General features: G+C 51.1%; 1 protein-coding gene across 4 annotated transcripts; it reads left to right on the forward strand.

Moving 5' to 3' along the window:
* Positions 1-312: 312 nt before the first annotated feature.
* CCM2L (CCM2 like scaffold protein) lies at positions 313-18,022 on the forward strand. Of its 4 annotated transcripts, XR_009005496.1 has the most exons (11): positions 313-371; positions 2,654-2,821; positions 4,980-5,063; positions 5,156-5,339; positions 6,205-6,668; positions 9,779-9,914; positions 11,590-11,653; positions 14,299-14,428; positions 14,994-15,132; positions 16,023-17,600; positions 17,952-18,022. XR_009005496.1 is itself a non-coding variant. In XM_057529908.1 (10 exons), the coding sequence occupies exons 1-10, from the start codon at positions 342-344 to the stop codon at positions 16,337-16,339; spliced, it is 1,716 nt and encodes a 571-aa protein (XP_057385891.1). In that variant the 5' UTR covers positions 313-341; the 3' UTR covers positions 16,340-17,942. The 4 variants fall into 4 exon arrangements, 3 of the variants coding, with proteins under 3 accessions (XP_057385891.1, XP_057385892.1, XP_057385893.1); XM_057529908.1 differs by lacking the exon at positions 17,952-18,022 and having other exon boundaries at positions 16,023-17,942; XM_057529909.1 differs by lacking the exons at positions 4,980-5,063; positions 17,952-18,022 and having other exon boundaries at positions 16,023-17,942.
* Positions 18,023-21,239: the final 3,217 nt, after the last annotated feature.

Consider the following 21,239-nt stretch of genomic DNA (forward strand, 5'->3'; position numbering starts at 1 on the left):
GGTGGAATTTGGGACTTTCCGACTCCAAATTCAGGGGACCATTTCCAGCCTTATTCAACTCCCAAGCCCCCTAAATAGCAAGCCTGCTGACTGGAGGCCTTGGGGGCTTTCTCCCCAGGCCAGTTGCTCTGGCAGGGCTTCCACTGTTCAGCTGGAGGGTCCCAAGGCTGTGTTCTCCACCCACCCCACACCCCACCGCTCACTATCAGATGGGAGGGGCAGGAACTCTGGGACTGGTGGAGTTTCCGACGAGGCAGGAAAAAGAACAAAGGAACTGCGTGGGGGGAGAAGGTGGAGGGGGGTGGCCAGGAGGGTGGCAGGAGTGGAGGGGACACTTCACCATGGAATATGAAGTCAAGAAAGGGAAAAAGGTAGGTGGGAGGTTGGAAGGGGTGCGGGGTAGAGAAATGTCCCCGGAGTTGGAGAAGTGGGAAGCCTGGGGGGAGGAGGGGGGTGATAGGCAGTGAGTGGCGTCAGGAGAGCCTTTCTTCTTATTGGGAAAGACCTTCCTCCCCACACTTGGGCAGCCAGACATTTGGGCTCAAAATTCCCTAACCCATCTCCCTGCTCTCAGTGGCTTCTGCCATCCCAGGAATGCGCAGATGGACAGGCACCTTCCAGGAAAATCCAGCCAGTCAGATTAGTTTGGGAGATACTCTCAACCTGCTTCCCTGGTGTTCCTGGGAGTTCCCTCCTGCAGCTTCTCAGACCGAGGGACAGATAGACAGCCACCCAACAAACCCATTCCCCTGCTCCCTGCCTCCCCCCAGGCAGAAGGACCTCAGCCAGGGCAATTCTGTGCTATGAGGCTGCCTATCCAGGCTCGAGACACCTACGGGTTCCCCCCCGCTGGGTTCCAACTGAGCCTGCCCCCTCCCTATTTTTATACAGGGACCAGTTCTGCTCCAAAGGCCTCAGCCTGGGGGTCACTCCCCCCAGCCCTAGACCTTTACTCCTTCCTGACTCTCAGATATTTTCTAGTCTAGTTCTCTGGGCATCTCACCTGTTTGTCTTTGTGGTCCAGGGAGCCTCTGGGATTCCAACTCCTGCTCCCACCCCCACTGAGCCCTCTTCCCCCAGGAAACCTAGATCCAGCTGTTTGAAAAGACTCCCACATGAACTGTGAGGGCTCCGAAGGGAGACAAGACATAGGTGCTTGTTCTCTCTTGGTTCATTCCTTCTATAGACATTTATTTATTCAGCACCTATTATGTGCCAGGCACTGTGCCTGGTGCTGGTGATAATGCACTTGGTGAGCAAAGTCAGACAAGGTCCCTGCTCCCTCCCTGAAGCTCACATTCTAGTGAGCGAGACAACTATTAATTTTTTTCAAAAAACAATTAATGTAAAACTGCACAAAAGTCTCCATACGCAGTGCTGGGACCCAGCCCTAGACTGGTCAGTTTGAGCTGAGATCTGATGGGTGAAAGGAAAGAGGACAGGGAAGAGTGTTTTAGGCAGAGGAACAGCATGTGCAAAGCCCCATGGTAGGAAGGAATGTAGCAAGTAGGAAGAACTGAAAGATGGCCCTATAGCTGGAGGGCAGGAGTTAGGGGCAGTGTGGGGTGAGATGAGGCTGGAGAAGTGGGCAGGGGTGGGCCATTGAGGGCCACAGACAAAACATTTACCTCCCCACTCCACTCACACATATACACATACTCCCATATACAGGATAAAGTCCTGGCTCCACAGCCGGCATTCGAGCCCTCTAAGACTTGTTCATCTCGTCATTCAGCCACAGCTACAACACACCTTCTCCAGGCTCGTGCTCACCCTTGCAGCCCCCAGCGTTTTGCACATGCTGTGCCCTCTGCTTGGAAGGCCCGTTCCCACATCGCTTGTTGTCATTTCTCAGAGCTTCCACGTACTTCATCCAGGCTCCATGATACTGATTTTAAAACTTGAGCTGGGCCTGCAGCAGAATCACCTGGAGCGCTTGTTAATACACAGATCATTGGGTCTCATCCCACGTTCTGATCCAATAGGTTTGGGATGGAGCGCAAGAATGTAGATTTCTCTTAAGTTCACAGGCGATGTTGCTGCTACTGCTGGTGGAGACCCAGGAACCACACACTGAGAACCACCGCTCTAGAGCAGTGCTCACACTTCCCTGGGAGTTTAAATTCTGTTGGGCTGGGCTGGGGCCCTGAAATTTGCTCCTTTAACCTTGATCCAGGCCATTTTTATGCAGGTGCCCACTGGATTAAACTTCAAGGTACCTGTTAACCATTTCTAATACTTAGGAAAGCACAGAAAATAGCTTAAATACCTATGCACCCACCACTCAGCCACATTGAATGTTAATATTTTTCTGTACTTGCCCCAGCCTGGGTGGGGGTTCCTTAAACCTCAGCCTGGGCCTGCACAGGGCTTCTACCCTCACCTGCGTGTTTAGAATGGAAGGTTTGGAGCCAGACTGCCCAAGGTGAACTAGTGGTTCTACCACTACTAGCTGGTGACCTTATTAGCTAGCTCCCTCTCTGAGGCTGTTTCTCCATCTATAAAACGGAATCATAGAGCTACCCCCTCTGCAGAGTTTTTGTAAGAATTAAATTAGGTAATGTAAGTAAAAGGCTGCACATATAAGTGCTGAATAAGATCAAGTCAGTTGCTGTTATTACTGTTCTTCCCCCCACGCCCCTGCCTCTCCCAGGGCTTCGTGTCCCCCATCCGGAGGCTGGTGTTCCCGAAGGCTGGGCGCCGGGCAGCCTTTCGAAGCAGTGTGAGCCGCCGGCCCCTGCATTCGATGCCCCTTTATCCCCCCGACTACCTCATCGACCCCCAGATTCTGCTGTGTGACTATCTGGAGAAAGAGGTCAAGGTACGTGCGGGATGAGGAGGAGGGGTGGGAAGAATCTTGAGGTAAGGGGTTGCGGGGAAAGTTTTCCTCAGCCCTCTTAGGTTACCTGGCTGGATCTGAAAATTAAACTGAACAAAGATTAACAGGAGAAAAGCACACACATTTTATTAAGTTTTCACATGTACATGAGAGCCTTCAGAAGAGAATGGAAGACCCTGAGAAGTGACCAGAGCAGGAAGCTTTTATACTTTTTGACAAAGAAACAATAAATCTGTGAAGAATGGACAAGGCAGAGGGGTTTGGAGGGGGGTGGTAAATGGTGAAAGAGGAACAAGGTTTGTTTATACAGACTTCTCGGCCCTTAATTCCCTGTCCCTGGTGATAAGGATGTCTCCCTTCCTACTGGTACCTTGAAAGGAGGGTACCCTTCACCAGGGAGATTTATCGCCTGCTTTCACGGAAGATGGGTGAGGTGGGGGAAGCTAGAGTGACCTTCCTGCTTCTGCCGTTTTCTCAAACTCCTTCAGCTTAAGATATTCAATGTGCCAAGATGCCATATTTTAGGGAGGCATGTTCTGGACCCCATCAGGAAAGACCTTACCTCTCCCCCACACCAACCCCTGGCCAGCCCCGTCTCACACAGGGGAGGCTCAGGGGAAAGAGGCCTGGGTTCAAGGCAGCCTTGCCCCTGAATTATGCTGGGGACCCTCAGCAAGTGACCTCCACCTGTTCAGCCTCAGTGTTGCCATCTCAACATGGGGCTCAAAGCCTACCCCAAGGGGAGAGCAGATGGGAAGGTGCCCTGTGCACCAAAAAGCCAGACCGTCCTGTGAGATTTTACTGCAGTGACGTTGCTGCTACTTGGACAGTGTCCAGCTTAAAGGAAGCCAGTTCTGCAGGCCACATGGACTTAGGCCAACTCAAGGGCTTTACTTCTATTTCATGAACACCATGAAGGAGCAGTGGAGAATCCTCACTACCCAATAAAGACTGATATGGGGGTAGGAGTGTCAGATTTAGCAAAACCAGGCACCCAGTTGAGTTTGAATTTTGGTGGGGAGAGCGATAAATTAGGAGTTTGGGATTAACAGATACACACTACTATATATAAAGTAGATAAACAACAAGGACCTATTGTATAACACAGGGAACTATATTCAATATCTTATAATAACCTATAATGGAAAAGAATCTGAAAAAGAATATGTATTTGAATCACTTTGCTATATACCTGAAACTAACACTGTAAATCAATTATATTTCAATAAAAACATTTTTTTAAATTTGAATTTCAGATAGGCGATGAGTACTTTTTTAGTATTGATATTAGTTGTTTATGTGAAAACCAAGTTTAACTGGCATCTTGTATTTTACCTGGCAACCCTATATGAAGAGAAAAGCTAACAAACAAATCCATGTAAAAAATTGGGAACTGAAATTTCATAGAGAATAAAAAGAAAAGAAATGGTATGATTGGTAGAATCACCTAGAAGAATAAAACTAAAAATATTTTTAAAAGTTAATTCTTATATTAAATAACATTTAAGTGTGATAACATTAAGCTATAACTAAGAATGAATGCAGAATTTACTATTACTATTAATTTAATTTGGGGCATCATTTTTCTGACAAAATTATATACTAATTGGATACAACATTCTTCCCTTTCCATTTGACTTCTGCAACAAGATCATAAAGAGGGCCAGTGACCTGCACAGTCAGTTGACACTGGTGCTTGGGGTGCACAGAGCCACACAGGCCAAGCAGGAAATTCAAGCTATTCTAATGACTTTTGTTTCTGCCATAGCTAAATAACTCTATGGTCATAAAATAAGCTTATTTTAGCAAAAATAAGCTAGCAGTGAGAGTATGGACTCTGGTGTGGAGTCCAGTTCTGCCCTTTTTAGCTCTATAATATTGGGCAGTTTACTTGGCTTTGCTGTGCCTTAGTTTTCTCATCCTTAAGCGAGGATGAATGAGTGCATAAAACTCTCAGGACTATGCCTGGCTCCTACGATGGCTTTAATAACAGTTATTATCAGGCTATTATTATTAATTCAGATATTTTTATCTCAGTCTACCCGCACAGTGTTAGTGAGGTCAGGGTCCTCCAAGGCTTCAGGGAGACCGCTCTCTGCTCTTTTCCCACCACCCCCGCCCCCGCCCCATTTCCATCCAGTTCCTGGGCCACCTCACCTGGGTCACCTCCTCACTGAACCCCTCCAGCCGGGACGAGCTCCTGCAGCTGCTGGACACGGCCAGGGTGAGGCTCCGGGAGAGGGGAGGGCAGGGTCTGGTCCTCTACCTCTCCCACCCGAGGCCCCCGGGACTCAGGAGATCCGACCCACCCCGCAGCAGCTGAAGGAGCTGCCGCTGAAGACCACGGCGGAGCAGGACAGCATCCTGAGCCTGTCGGCCCGCTGCCTGCTGCTCACCTGGCGCGACAACGAGGAGCTCATCTTGCGTATCCCCACGCACGAGATCGCCGCTGCCTCCTACCTGCAGGACGACGCGCTGCACCTGCTGGTGCTTAAGACCGGTACGGCAGGCGGGGCCTGGCAGGGGCGGGGCGGGGGAGGTGAAGGAGTAGAGAAAGGGCCCAACACCTAGTCTTGGGCATGGGCGTGACCTGGGGCAGGGGCGGGGCCTGAGGCTGGATAACGGGGTGATGGAAAGACCTGACCAAACTACCCTGAGACTAGGGATAGGACATGGCTGTTTGCAAGAAGAGGGAGCCCAAGGTTGAGGCTTGAAGGGGGGCGGCCTGACCCACCATCTTCGAAACGGTAGAGAAGCCAGAATCCTGAGGCCTGAAGTTAAAGGGCGTGATGAAGGGTAGCAAGGCTCCGAGGCTAGGAGGGAACCTAGCAGAGGCGGAGTCTCATCTAGGGGAGGGGCCATACACTGGGGAGGCGGAGCTCGCGGCTGGGGTATCTTGGTGGGAGATGCCAGACCCTGCCAGACTAGGGGCGGGGCCTGAGGCCAGGGGAGGGGTTGAAGGGAAGCCGGAAGCCAAGGAGGTGTTCCTGAAACCCGGGACAGGGTCCGAGTTAAGGGTAAAGAAGGAGGGGACAGCCTGACCACTACTCTCAGACCAGAAGGCAGGGTCTGTGAGGCAAGGGGCGTCGGGATCGGGTGGGGCTGGTGGGAACTGCCAAACCCAGGGGTGGAGCCTGAGGGTGGGGGCGGGACCCAAAAGTAAGGACCAGTAGTGGGGCGGGGTCCGGCCTCCTGACTTTGAAGCCAGGGGTGGGGCCTGAGGACAGGGGCGGGGCCAGACACGGCTGGACCCCCTTCTCCCCCCAACCACCCCCGCAGCGGCGGGGTCAGGACACCCAGCTGGCCTCGGGAGGGGGCTCTCAGCCCGGATCTCCTGCTTCTGACGGCCACCCGGCCTTTCCTAGGTCTGGGCGTGGACCCGGTGCCAGCCGGAGTAGACGCCAGCCCCGGCGGCGCGGGGCGCGACCCGGGCCCGCCCGGGGCGGCGCCCGAGAAGCGGCGGGTGGGCGCCACGGAGCGGCGCCACACCATCTGCAGCCTTGACTGGCGGATGGCGTGGGGCGGGAGCGCGGGCGCCGAGGCCCGGGCGGGGGGCGGCGGCGGCGGCAGCCTGGAGCGCCAGCGCGCCGGGGCGCGGGCGTCGGGCAGCTGGGAGCGGCGGCAGACGTTCAGCGGCAGCTGGGAGCGGCGGCACGGCGGCGGCGGCGGCGGCGGCGCCGCGGGCAAGCCGGGCGGCAGCTGGGAGCGGAGGCAGGCGGGAGGCGGCGGCAGCTGGGAGCGGCGCCACCCGGGCCCCAACCCACTCGACCCACAGGACCCCAGCCCCGACGCCTACTGCAACCTGGTCATCCTGGCTGTGGCCAACAGGGTGAGCCCGAGGGCATCCCGCGGCCCTGCGCCCTGCCTCCCCGGCGCGTCTTCACCGCCCCACCCCCCAGGTTCCTGGAGTCTACCCCAGCCCCTTTTCTTTTCCCTCCTTTGGCCCTACTGCCCAGAACTTCAGATAATACCTGTGTGCCCATGACGCCAAAAGGCTTTTACTCCAGCCCCAGGACACCTCCCCCTTGCTGTCCCAATGGGGTGAAAGCTCAAAATGGCCCAAACAGACTTGATCTAACCCCTCATCCAGCCCTGCTCCTTCTCCAAAGTCATCAGTGTCCGCACTACCACAGTAACAATCATGAGGGCAGTAATCACCAGCACGAATTCAGTGCCGACCTGTGCCAGACAGGAAACCAGCATTAAGTCCTTTCATTCTCACAGTAACCCCTAGAGGCAAATATTACCACCATTCCCATTCTATAGAGAAGGAAACAGACCCAGAGGCTAAGCAACTTGTGCAAGATCACACAGGAAGCAGGTGGTGATTTCAGCATTGGGACCCAGAAGTTCAGAGCCTGTACTCTTGGTAACAGTGGCCATCACCCAAGGCAGAAGACTTCCGGCCATTCTTGCCCACCCACCCACCCACCCCCATCCTCCACATTCACCCTTGCTTTTATTCATTTGACCATGTTCATTGAGCGCCAGCTTGTGCTAGGCATTGGGCTAGGTGCCATGGATACAGAGATGAACAAAGACATATTTAGTGCCCTCCCTTAGGGAGCTCACCATCTAGCAGACACCTCCAAACCCTGAGCCTTGTAAGCTGTTTCTCTGGCCCAGGGCCCTGAACTCCTTCTATATATAAACCCCACATGGTGAACAAAACAGACACGGTGCCTCTCTAGAGAGAGAGGTGGATGGTAACCAGTGAACTCAGGCTCTGGTGCTGACTTGAAACATTTTCTCACTTGGTGTCCAGCTCTGCACATTCTCCTGGTTTTCCTACCTCCCTGGCTGCTCCTTCTCAAGAGCTGGTGCCTCCTCTTCTCACCAGTCTCTTGAGGTTGGACTGTCCCAGGCTTAGTCCTTGATCCTCTTTCTCCTTTATCTACACTCATTTCTAGGTGGCCTTCTTTAGTGAGAGAACTCCCCCAAATGTTACCTCCCACCGAATCTCCACGTCTGTGTCTCCACTCAGCCTCTCCGTTCAAAGGTCTAACGACCAGAGCTGAGCGCCCAGTCTTCTCCCCAGGCCTGCTCTTCCCTTGTTCTCCCTGTCTTGATTAATGGCAGCTCTGTCCTTCCATTGCTCAGACCAAAACCCTGCAGCACTCCTTGGCTCATCTCTCTCACACGACCCATGGCCACTCTGTTGGCCCTATTTCTAAAGTATAACCAAAGTGCATCTACTTCTCCCCACACTCCATTGTCCCCCCACTCCCAGGTCCATGCTCCATCTTCCCCCATCTGGGTCATTCACTCACCCCTCACTGGTTTGGCCATTGCCCAGAATCTGTTCCCCCACACAGTCAGAACAGTCCTGTTAACACAAAAGTCACATCGTGTCACTGCTCAAAACCTTTCAGTGGCTCCCCAGTTCACTCAGAGTAAAATCTAATGTCCTTACAACTGTTTATAAGGCCATCTACCTTATAATGGTGGCCTAGCCACCATCCTCATTTCCTCTCTAGCCTCATCTCAAGACATCTGTGCATTCTGGATGGTTCACTGTGGTATCCCTGGCCCCTAGGACAGTGCCTGGCACATGATAGGTGCTCAATAAATATACTGAATAGATGGATTAATGGGTACTATGTTACTATGCCTTGTGATGGGGACCAAGAAGAAAAGCAGGTTGCAATGTTAATGAGGGAGGAGATCCATTTTCCAGAGGGAAAGTGAGTTTGTGCCTTTTAAACTGAAATGTGTAAGAGAGAAGGAAGCAGCAGGGCAAAGAGTCAAGAAAGCAAATTCCAGGCAGAGGGAACAGTGTACCCTGTTTATCCCACTGGGCTGTGAGGGCTTTAGGCCTCATCTAATTCACCTCTGAGACTCCATAGCCTGGCCCAGTGCCTGCCACACAGTGGGACTAAATAATAATTTGTGGCATAAGTAAATAAATAAGGGTTGTTTTCTAGGAGTAACTGAGCCTCTGGCCTCCAATCTGAGGCATCATGGTCCCAAGGAGGGTACAGGAGTTAGAGTCAAAAAACCTGGGTGCCAATATTAACCAAAGCCATGAGCCTGCTGTGTGAGCCTGGGCAAGTCACTTACACTCTAAGCCTCCATGTCTTTCATTATAAAATAAGGATGCCCTCTTCCCTGTACATTTGGTAGAGCTATTATAAGGGTCAATCCTGGTTTAATGATCATTTCACTCCCTCATCCCAAAATGCCTGTCCTGGGTTACATTTTAATTTACTCCCTGGACTGGCTTTTTTAGAAGCACAATATAAGAAGTGGCTTCATGAAGTTGGTCTCTTCATTAGTTGTTGTCTTTCCATGTCTCTTGCTTAAAGATTTAAAGAGGTAAATCAAAGAGGCAAATTCCTCTTCAAATTTGCTATCTCAAAAAAGTTGCACCCAAGAACTTAAATGCCTTCCTTCTATCAGGGACTGAAGTTTATGTGTTCATCCTGCTTCCATTTTTGCCCTGGGTGCCAGGAAGCTCATATCTAAATATGGCATAGTAACTATGTTGAGCAGTAGTAACTCTGTTGAGCCTAACATTTTCATACACTTAATTCTTCCTTTCCTCTTACTAGGCATTAGGAGACCTGGGTTCCCTGGCTAATCACTTTAGGTCTCTGGGCTTCAGCTTCCTACGTGTAAATTAAACTAAATTAGGGCTTATTTTAGATAAGCTTCAGGAGGCCCCATAATCCTCCCAGAAATTTGGGGTGCATGTGTGCATTTTTCAGGGCAGAAGAGTTACATCTGTCACTGGATTCTGTAAAGGCCAGTGAGTGGCTATTTCTATAAAGGCCACCCAGAGCGTGGCCATATAATTTTGATGACAAATGTCCTCAAAGTCGATTTAAAGGCTCCCATAGTTGTGCGTGTGCCCCTGTGCGCCTCCTCACACTGCATTTTTAGGAAGCAGGGGCATCCTGGTCCCTGGAGAAGGCCTGAGCTCTGTCCTCTCTGGGCCAGGATGCTGCAGAGGAGTCCTGCGCCCTCATCTGTCAGGTCTTCCAGATCATCTACGGGGACCAAAGCATCGAGTGCGTGGACCGGGCCGGCTACCACTACACGTCCACGCCCGAACGGCCGTGGCTCTGCAGCCGCAGTGAGTACTCCAACTCCTGGCGGCCCCTCCTGTGAAACATCCTGGAAGGCCAGAGGAGGGGAGGATGTCCCAGGACTGGGGCCAATGAAAGCCCTTAGGGGTCCTGACCTCTACAGCAATTACAGCATACCCCCGATATGTCGCTAAAATAAAATGTCAAATTTCATAATGACCTCAAACGTAGTTTCAGAACGAGACCCTCAGAGCTGAACTCTCTCTCCCTTTTGTTTTTTTGGTGTCCCTGCTTTGCCAAAACCTAAGCACATGCATTGTCAGCTTACTGAGCCATCTAATCCCACTAGGACTCTCGGTCAAAACCAAGATTTCCAGACTGGTCCTTGAATTTCATCAAGGGCTGGAATGAGAATGAGACCAATAGAGGTATTTGCTGATCACCAACTATGTGCCAAGCACAGGGCCGATGTACCAAATCTTATTTAATCCTCATAACAACCTTGTCCTGTTTGCCACTGTATCCCTTGTGCCTAACACAGGACCAGGGACAGATGCTCAAGGTGTATTTTCTGAATGGATGAAAGAACGCTCTGAGGCCTTATGAATACAATTTTTACAGATGAGGACATTAAGGCTCAGAGTAGTCAATAAATATCTCAGCGTCACACAGCTGGTAAATGGCAGAGTCAGGATTCAAACCCAGATGCATCTGATTCTAAAGCTTCCATCTGCAACAGCCTCACTCCCCATGCTGCCTTCAGGGCCATTAAGTGAACTTCCTCAGTCACAGGCCCCTGAGCGTGGTCCCTGTTTGCATAGCTCAGGCAACGGGGAGCCGGCTCTTTCCTTCTGGAGGCACTCGCATCTGTGGGAACTGTGGTTATGGAGAATTTGGGAAAGTTCATTGACTCTCCCAGGGATGATGGACAAATAAATGAGATAACTCAACAGATATTTCAACAAATTCATTCATTCAACAAATATTTCTTGAACACCTGTGTGTCGGTTCCTGCTAATCACCAGGATGTACTGGCGAGTAAAGCCAGATGCGGCCCTCCCTCTGAGGCGTGCAGTGCTGAAGTAGGCCGACAGTAATTAAATAGTTACACAAATAAAATGTAACCACACACTGTGTTATGAGAATGTATAATGAGGAACCAGCGGGGCCTGGAAAGTCAGGGGAGTGTCCTGAGGAAGTGACGCTAAGTGAGCCACGATGGGCAGGGGGAGGCCAGCAGCTGGATTCACTGAGATGACAGGGACAGGTACAGAGCAAGTTCTCTGTACCTGGTGTTCCTTTCTCCTCATGATTTTGAGCTCCTTCCCCTCAAAGGTCTTTTTTCTCTCTCTCAAACATATACAGTTTACAAAGCGCTACCTCACCTGTTCCCTGGCTTGCTCTCCCCAAGGCCCCCCTGAGGTAGGCAGAAAGGTGGCATTGTCCCAACCTTGGGGAAGTTGAGTGCCAGGAGAGGAGAGGTGCGTTGCCCAAGGTTGGCTGTGTGTTGCCGGTGGGGGCAGGAATCATGGTCAGAAACTTACAGTGGCTGCCCATTTCACTCAGAGTGAAAGCTAACACCCGTACAGTTACTAACAAGGCCATTTGCGCTCCAGCCGGCCATCCTTACTCCAGGGTGGGGCTGAGCTTGGGGCCCCAGGGAGCCAGAGATGTTGGTCCCTGCTTTGCCGCCTCTGACCGCCCTCTGTCTGCTGCCCCCAGGTGAGAGCTGCCGCACGGATGGGACTTACGCCTATGACGCCGACTTCAGCTGCTGCAGCTCCTTGTGGGTACCGTCCTTCTCAGGGACCCCACTCTGGTCCCCTCTGTCCCTGCACAAACAGGGTTGCTCATCTAGGCATCCTTGAGCCCCTATGGGCAAGAGAGGGTGGGAGAAAGTGACTCCATCTTGATTTGTGCTGAGATGCTAGGCCCTGAGGGTGCGGGTAACCTGAACTTCCCAGGCTCTGGTCAGCTTATAGGATCTGAACCCCTGAGAGACAGACAGGGCAGCCAGAACTCAGAACTAGGTCCACATGGGCCTGCGGCTCTTTCCCAGTCATCCAGACACAGTGGCCTGCAGAGGCCAAAATCACAGCTAATGCCAAAAAATCGTTTTGGCTCTATGGAATAGAGAATCCTAAAAAAGAGTAGCTTTAAAAAGGATAAAGCTTTTTCCCCCTGTCTCTTACATAAAATAGACAAGGAGTTTATGGCCTTATGGTCATTAAGGGCTCGGGCTTATATTTTCCTCCCTCTCTAACACTTGCTTGCATCCTCAAGGTCACCTCATGGGCCCAGATAGTGGCTATAGCGCCAGCCATCACAGTAGCATACCAGGAATCTCTTTAAAGAAAGAGCTTTGCTAGAATTCCTACCTGACGGCTTCTGCTTACATCTCATTGGCCAGAACTTGGTCTCATGGCCATAACTAGCTATAAGCAAGTCTGGAAAATGTAGGTTTTAAAAAAAAAAAATCTCATTTGGGAACATTGTCCAGGGTTCTATTTAGGGTGACCGACCACCCCAGTTTGCCCAGGATTTAGGGGTTCCCCGAAACATGGAAGTTTCAGTACTGTAACCAGGAAAGTCCCAGGAAAACTGGGACAAATTGGTCACCTTAGTTCTGTTACTAAGGCCTTTGGCTTGACAAGGGACAGTCTCTGCCAATGATATAGGCCTTACTTCCCCCCGCCCCCCTTTTCAGCAGCAATATACTTGCTTAATACTGTGCACTCTTAGGCCAGTCCTTAAACAACCCGCTATCTGCTAGAGAGATGACAGTCATGACAATGACTAACTTTTGAACTTGCTGTCTGCCAAGTGCTATTCTATAATGCACTTCATTTTTAAAATCAACATAGCAACATTACAGTAGCTACTGTTTATTTACTGCCTAGTCCATGACTCTAAGTACTTTACAAATATTAACTCCTCTGTTTCTTACGACACCAATTTTTTTTTTAATTTTTTATTTATTTATTTATTTTATTTTTGGCTGTGTTGGGTCTTTGTTTCTGTGAGAGGGCTTTCTCCAGTTGCGGTGAGCGGGGGCCACTCTTCATCGCGGTGTGCGGGCCTCTCACTATCGTGGCCTCTCTTGTTGCAGAGCACAGGCTCCAGATGCGCAGGCTCAGTAGTTGTGGCTCACGGGCCTAGTTGCTCTGTGGCATGTGGGATCTTCCCAGACCAGGGCTCGAACCCGTGTCCACTGCATTGGCCGGCAGATTCTCAACCACTGCGCCACCAGGGAAGCCCGACACCAATTTTTATCATCCCATTTTACAGATAGAGAAACTGAAGAATAGAGAAGTTAAGTAACTTGACCCAAGGTAAAGCAGCTAGTAAGTTGTAGGCCTGGGATTTGAACCCAGACAGGCTGGCTCCAGAATCCACACTAAGCTTACACTGCTTCTCTGGAGGTAATAATTGAAGATGGTTCTGGAACAATGTAGAGGCCAGGAGGCAGGAGCCCAAGGTTGACTTTTATTTAAGCAGTATTTATTGAGTACCTACCATGTGCCAGGCACTGTGCTCTGTGCTAGGGATACAGTGGGGAGCAAGACAAGGACAAGGCCTGTGCTTGGCACATAGTAGGTACTCAACAAACAGAGAAAACCAGGTCCCTGCTCTTGCATGGTTTACAAGGTAGCACAGCAGACAATGAAATCATTGTTTAGTAATAATAAGCATCAACAGTGATAAACACTCAAGAGAAGCTCAGAGTGCTGAGAGTGCGGCTGTGGAAACCCACCTCATCTGGGGAGTCAGGAGGGCCTCTCCGAGGTGATGACACCTGAGCTGAGACCTGACAGATAAAAGCGGGAAGAGCGCTCCAGGTACAGGGAACAGCAAGTGCAAGGATGCTGGAGTGGGATCCACTTGGCATGTTTGAGGAGCAGCCAGGAGGCCACTATGGCTGCAGCAGAGGGTGTGAAGGACAGAGTGGTTAGAGAGGAGGTCTGGTGGGGGCATCGGAAAGGCCTTCATGTCATGGGTAGACTTACAGACTTTGTGACCACATTTGACAGAGGGTCTAACCCATTCTAGAGGGATCAGGGAAAACTTTCCTGAGGAGGTGACATTTAAGATCCAATGGTGAGGAAGAGTTAGCTGAGCAAAAGACAGGGAAAGAGAGGCATTCCAGGCAGAGGGAACAGCATGTGCAAAGGCCCAGAGGCGAGGAGGTACTTGGAGTATTAGAAGAAAAGACAGAAGGCAGGGTGACCTGAGCACAAACAGCAAGGGGGAGATGAGGCTTGAGAGGTGGTGCGTGGCCAGATCATATGGGGCCTCGAAGGCCAAAATGGGATATAGGATGAAGCCCCAGGCCCAGAGCACTGGTGGCTGCGCCCTCCCACCTTCAGCCTACCAGGTGGAGAGGAGCTGGAGGGAGGCGAGTGAGGGCCCCTTCCCCCCCTGTCTCTGCAGCAATGGCTCTCAGGACACATTTGAAGCCTGTTACAGCGGCACGTCCACACCCTCTTTCCACGGCTCCCACTGCAGCGGCAGCGACCACAGCAGCCTGGGCCTCGAGCAGTTGCAGGATTACATGGTCACGGTGAGCTGGGGCAGGCAGTGCGAACAGCATAAGCAAAGGCCTGGAGAACACATGGGGTATTTCAGGCATCATGAATAATCCTGGACATAACTGAAGCATAAGACCTCAGAGGTCAGGGCAGGGCATGAGGTTAGGAGAGCAAACGGAGTCAGCTGTGAAAGGCCTTAAGTAATGTCAACTAGCATTGAGTGTTGACTTTATACCAGGCACTGTTCTGAGCACCTTTAATACATCATTTCTTTTCATCCTTTCAACAACCCAAGAAGGAAATGCCTTCATTATCCTCACTCCTCACGTTGCAGATGAAGAAAGCGAGGGTTAAGGAGGTTGTCACCTACCCACGATCACAGAGCTGGTCAGTGAAGGGGCCAGGATTTGAAATCGGGCAGCTTGAGTCCACATCCCATTCTTAGATGCAGCCCAAGGGGTCTGGATGTCCCCCAGTAGGCCGGGTTTTCACAGGAGGGCTGGGCTGGATACACCCTTAGCGAGGGCTCTGGGTCTTTCAGGCAGGGGTTGGGTGGGGGTTGCTCTTGGGATTAATCTCGAATGGTGTCCCTGACAGTTGCGGAGTAAGCTGGGGCCCCCTGAGATCCAGCAGTTTGCGCTGCTGCTGCGGGACTACCGGCTGGGGCTGCCCATCCAGGACTATTGCGCAGGCCTGCTGAAGCTCTACGGAGACCGGCGCAAGTTCCTCCTGCTTGGTGAGCCCCCTGCCCAGGCTGGGAGTGTTTACTCTTTAGCCTTCGGCTTCCCATAAAGCCGACATCGTGAGATCCATGAGGCACACAAAGAAACCAAAGTGCAGAGAGGGGAAGAGACTTGCCTGCTGTCAGAGCCGGGAGAGAGAGCACAGGTGTAACCATTTCACCTTCACAGCAAAGCTGGGAGAGGATATGATTCTTCCCATTTTGCTCCATGAGGAATCTGAGGCTCAGAGAGGCTAAGGAACTCTTCCAAGGTCACAGAGCTAGTAAGGAGGGCTAGTGATAACAGCAACAGGAACGATAATCTTACTAAGCTAACATGTATTGGGCAGTTACTGTGTGTAGTGCCAAGGATCATCTCATTGAACGCCCTCAGTTCTGGGAAGTTGAAACTATGATTTGCCCTCATTTTGCAGATGAGAAAACTGAGGCTTAGAGAAGCAAAGTACATAAATAAGTCACAAAGCTAGTAAGTAGTGACAGAAGTAAAATGGAAGTCAAATGGGGCACTCAGTGTGTGTTAAGTACTTTATTTAATCCTCACAGACCTACCGAGAGAACAGGTGTAATTATCTCCATTTTACAGGCGAGGAAAGTAAGGCTCAGAGTAATTATTGGAGGAGTGTTACACAACTAACAAATGGGAATGTAATAATAATAATAATAACAATAATAAGCTAACATGTAGTGAGCATTTACTGCGTGCGGAGCATTATGCCATTATTCTCTGGCTCAGAGAGTCAAAGAATTGTGCAAGGTCACACAGCCAGCGAGCGGCAGGGTGGGGATTTGAACTCTGCTCCCCAGAGAAGGTGATTTCTCCTGTGATTCTTCTGTGGGAGGGGAAGGGTTGACCCCGAGGAATCACCCTGCCCCTCGGCCTGCAGGGATGCGGCCCTTCATTCCGGACCAGGACATCGGCTACTTCGAGGGCTTCCTGGAGGGCGTGGGCATCCGCGAGGGCGGCATCCTCACCGACAGCTTCGGCCGCATCAAGCGCAGCATGAGCTCCACGTCGGCGTCGGCCGTGCGCAGCTACGACGGCGCGGCCCAGCGGCCCGAGGCGCAGGCCTTCCACCGGCTGCTGGCCGACATCACGCACGACATCGAGGCGCTGGCCCCAGACGACGACGACGAAAGCACGGACGAGGAGGCCCGGGGCTCCCCGAGCGGGGCCGATGCGGCCGAGGACAACTACCTGTAGCCTGTGCCACCGCCCATGCGGAGGGCGGGGAAGGGGGTGGCCCCAAAACCCCTCCCCTGAGTCTCACTCGCCGTTGCCTGTGGGACCCCATCCGCAGACCTCCTACTCAAACCCCAAACCGGGGCTCCACCCTCCCGGGGTCTCTGTCCCTACTCCCGGGGCTCCGGTCCCTGCAGTACCGAGAATGTCCTGCAGGGGGCGGGATCCTAACCGGGACTTGGCAGCCCCTAGGCCGGCTGGGGTGGACTGCGAACTTCTTTGTCCCACTAGCCTCTGGACTCTCCCTCCTCCTCGAGACTCCGCAGCTTTCTGGAGGCCAAGGGAGGGATGAAGAGTGGGCTCCACCTGCTGGCCGGTTGAGAAAATAATTCTCAGAGCCCAAAGACCTCTGTTCCTCTTATTTTACAGTTTGAGAAACAGGTTCAAGAGAAGGGACTTGAGGGAGTCTCCTGATTCCCCTTAGATATTACCTCAAACTGACCATACTAAATGGTGTAGAGGGTCTTTTTAAAGCTCTAAAGGGCAGGGTCTCCCCTTCGCAGGTGGAATTAGATCGTTAGTGTGGAATAGAGGTTTCTTTCTACTGAGAGTCAACCCAGAGGTGGACGATTTGGGTCCCAGTCCTGGCCCTAAGGCTCTGAACAGGTTGCTTGTTCAGATCTTGCATTTGGAGCCAGACAGGCTAGGCCTCCTGTCTGGTAGCAGTTCTAGATTCTCTGTGTCTCCATTTCCTCTTCTGACCATGAAGTCGGCCCCACCCACCTCACAGGGGGGTCATAGGGATTACTGAAGGTCAGGACCTTAGTGCTGGGTCTAGCACATGATAAGCACTCAATAAATGCTGTTCCCTTCCACATCGAACACTTTCTGACTCAGTTTACCTGTCTTTACCTGTGTGCAACGGGACAGGAACTGAGGTGGAGGTGAGAAGGCCCTCAGGGAGCTCACAGTTTGGGAGGAGGAAATAGGAATTGCCCCTCACAGCTCTATTACAGCCTGGCTCAGTGCTCGAGGCCCAAATGAAAAGTACCCAAGATTCCGCAGACAAGCCATCGCATCTGGGGCAGTCAAAGAAGTCTGAAGACAGGGTTGGAGGGGAAGAGAAGTCAGCATAAGGACAGGACTCAGCACAGCCTCAGTAAAGGCTCAGAGGCTGAAAGAAAGAAGCCCTGAGAAGAGGCAAGAGAATTGCATAGAAGAGCTAAAATTTGTAGAACTTTACATGGCCTTCCATGGCCAGACACAGGGCACTTACCGTGAGGTAGGTACTATTATCACCATTGTTAAAATAATATCATTATTATTATTAGGGCTTCAGATCCAGAGAGTTCCATGAGTTATACTCAGTTCGTGGCAAATGACCATCCCATCATAACTGATCCATGAAAGGCCCTTCTGATGTCTAACTTTGTTTTATATTCCCCAAACTCCATCCACACATCCCCACAATCCTTCCCCTCCCTACAATAGGCACCCACCCCTATGTGTTGATATATATCCCTGGACATAAAATGTACAATGTCTTCTGTGTGTGTGTTTATATTACATAAATGGTATTGTATAAGGATCTCATTCTGTTGTTTCCTTTTTCACTCCATAATATGTTTTTAAGATCTACTCATGTTGGGACTTCCCTGGTGGTGCAGCGGTTAAGAATCTGCCTGCCAACGCAGGGGACACGGGTTTGAGCCTTGGTCCGGGAAGATCCCACATGCCATGGAGCAACTAAGCCCGTGCGCCACAACTACTGAGCCTGCGCTCTAGAGCCCGCGAGCCACAGCTACTGAAGCCCGCATGCCTAAAGCCTGTGCTCTGCAACAAGAGAAGCCACCGCAATGAGAGGCCCGAGCACCACAACGAAGAGTAGCCCCCGCTTGCCGCAACTAGAGAAAGCCCTCGCGCAGCAATGAAGACCCAACGCAGCCAAAAATAAATAAATTTATTTAAAAAAAAAAGATCTACTCATGTTGCTGTGTAAAAACCTAAATTATTACATCCAACCACCACAAAATATTCCAAGCTGAGCATCCACTGTTTTATTTATTCATTCCCCCAGTGATGGACACTCAGGTTGCTTCCAGTTCCCTCTTACCATAAACCACACTGTGATGAACATCTTTGTGCATGACCCTTATGGAGCTGTGTGAAAATTTCTTTGAGCTCTATACCCAAGAGTAGAATTACTAGATCATAGAGCATCTCTGTTTTAATTTTCACTAAAATCTGCTAGGATGGCTCCACTAGTAGCGTGTGAGGGATGTTGTCTCCCCACATTTTCAACAACTTTTACATTATCTGACTTTGTAACTTTTGCCTAGTTTGGGTGTAAGATGGCATCTCGTTGTTTTAACTTGCGTTTCTCTGTCAATCCTGAGATTCAGAACCTCCTATACTTGTCAGGGATTTAGGCTTCCCCTTCAATGAATTGTCTGTCCATATCTTTTCTCCATTATCTCCTGGATTTCCTGTTTTTTCTTGTTGATTTGTAGGAGTAGCTTATAAATTTTAGATATTAATCTCTTGTTGGATATTGTTGTTACAAGTATCTTCCCCTAGTGCATTGCCCATCTGTTATTTATGGCAGTGGTTCTCCAACTTCAGCATTTATCAGAATCTCCTGATCCCCACCCTAGAGTTTCTGACTCAACAGAACAGAGATGGGACCTAAGAGCTTGCGTTTTTGGTTTTGTTTGTTTGTTTTTAGCACTTGTGTGTTTTTTTTTTAAATTAATTAATTAATTAATTTATTTATTTTTGGCTGCATTGGGTCCTTGTTGCTGAACACAGGCTTTCTCTAGTTGGGGCGAGGAGGGGCTACTCTTCGTTGTGGTGCGCGGGCTTCTCATTGGGGTGGCTTGTCTTTGTTGCAGAGCATGGGCTCTAGGCGTGCGGGCTTCAGTAGTTGTGGCACGCGGGCTCTAGAGTGCAGGCTCACTAGTTGTGGTGCACAGGCTTATTTGCTCTGTGTCATGTGTGGGATCTTCCTGGACCAAGGCTCGAACCCATGTCCCCTGTATTGGCAGGCGGATTCTTAACCACTGCGCCACCAGGGAAGTCGCAGCACTTGTGTTTTTAACAAGTACTCTGGTGATGCTCATGGTTCAGGGACCACACTTTGAGAACCGTTGGTCTGTGGTGCCTTCCTTTGAACAAATTTTCCATTGGACAAATCCTTAATTTTGATGTTTTCAAATTTATTTATCCTCATTTTATGGATGAAGGAACTGGAGCTCAAGGAGGTGAAGTGAATGACCCAAGGTCACACAGTGAGCTGGGAATTGGACCCATATCTGGCTAACCCCAGAACCCAGGCTCCTACCTGCTCTGCTCTCCTCTCCTCTCTACCAGTCTTTGGGATATAATGACTGCAGGCTGAGGCATTTGGACCCAAGGCCTTGGGGTGCCCTAGTAAGTTCCTGAGTGAGGCAGCCATGAGGGAGAAGTCTGTAGATAAGGGGCAGAGGCCAAAGAAATGGGGTCCCTCTCAAAGGGCTGAGGGCTTTGCAAGAGGATCAAGCTTGGAAATTGCCCACAGTCCTAGCCTGAGCACGATGAGAGGGCTGCTGAGAGGCACTGGGACAGCTCTTACCCCACAGCTCCAAGGATGGAGCAATTTCCCGCACACCCCGAGGAAGTCCCCACACCCCCCGGAACTACCTTCTTACCAAAGCCATGCAACCCCTTGGTTTCTGAGGTCCAAAGGGCCCTGGCTGGGGTGACCCGGGCTCTAAGCATGGGGACTTCGGCCACACTTCCTCCTACAGCACTCAGAAACCCTGCCAGGATCACTTCCCATCATGGTTCAGTTCACTGCAAGACGGGAAATGCCCCTGGCGGTGGATACTTGATTCCCAAAGACCAGTAGGGGTGGCATAATGATGGAACTCCCCCACCAGCTGGATCGCCTGGGGACAGTCTCGACCCGTAGACAAGTGGTGGGTAGTGAAAATGTCTCCAGCTGCCCCTTACACTGAAGCCCCTCCCATTTGGGGGCCCTGGAGACTCCTAGCAATCCTTCACAACCGCGTGTTGGGGAGGAGTCCTGGGGCCACTGCCATTCAGTCACTGTCATTTAGAGATCACCCACTGTGTGCCAGGGGTTGTGCTAGACACTAGAAGGAGATACAGAATAATCCCTGCCCACTGAGGGGGTTCCTAGCCTGATGGTCCCCAAATTATCACAGCACAAAATTCTCAACTGTAAAATCAAAGAGTGTGAAACCGGCTCTTTCTGAGGAAGCTGGAAAAAGCTTCTCGGAGGAGGTGACATATGAGCGAGACCTTGAAGGACGAGCAAGATTTTTGGCAGGTTGACAATAGCAGGGAGAGCGCTTTGGGGGGCCCAGCGTGAGCACAGGCAGGGGAGCCAGAAGGAGCACGGCACAGTCCGAGACACTTAAGCACTCTGGCTCCAGGGTCAGACTGAGTGGTTTTCAGTTCCAACTCTGTCATCTGCTCATTGGGTGACCTTGGGGTAAGCCCCTAAATGTCTCTCTGGGTCTTCGTTTCCTCATCTATCACATGAGATAATAATAGCATTGCCCTCATAGGTCTCATAGATTGTTGTGAGGCTTAAACAAGATAATCCATGTAAAAGTACATCTAGGAAGTGCTCAGTCAATGTGACCATTATTTTTTCTGGAGGAACATGGGATGTGTGAGGTGAGGGGCAGGACTCATAGGAGAGGAAACCAGAGAAGTGGGCAGACTGAGAAGGCCCTGAAGGGGCAGGCTGGGAAGTATAGGCAGTGGGGAGCGAGCTAATGGGCTTGCATTTTCTTGAAGTGAATCTAGCTGCTTGGAGGGGAGTCAAGAGAAGCCTGGGCACTGGGGGACTCGGGGGGTGCGGGGACAAGGACCAGAGGAGAGATGCTAAGACCTGACTCAGATGCGGTAAGAG

Source organism: Balaenoptera acutorostrata, chromosome 15, assembly GCF_949987535.1.
Source record: "Balaenoptera acutorostrata chromosome 15, mBalAcu1.1, whole genome shotgun sequence".
Lineage (NCBI taxonomy): Eukaryota > Metazoa > Chordata > Mammalia > Artiodactyla > Balaenopteridae > Balaenoptera > Balaenoptera acutorostrata.

Excerpts from the sequence above, each read along its gene's own strand:
- CCM2L (XM_057529908.1), top strand. The coding sequence starts at position 342 with ATGGAATATGAAGTCAAGAAAGGGAAAAAG. Across the intron at positions 9,915-11,589 it reads GCCGTGGCTCTGCAGCCGCA|GTGAGAGCTGCCGCACGGAT; the intron begins GTGAGTACTCCA and ends TGCTGCCCCCAG. Across the intron at positions 15,133-16,022 it reads GCGCAAGTTCCTCCTGCTTG|GGATGCGGCCCTTCATTCCG; the intron begins GTGAGCCCCCTG and ends CTCGGCCTGCAG.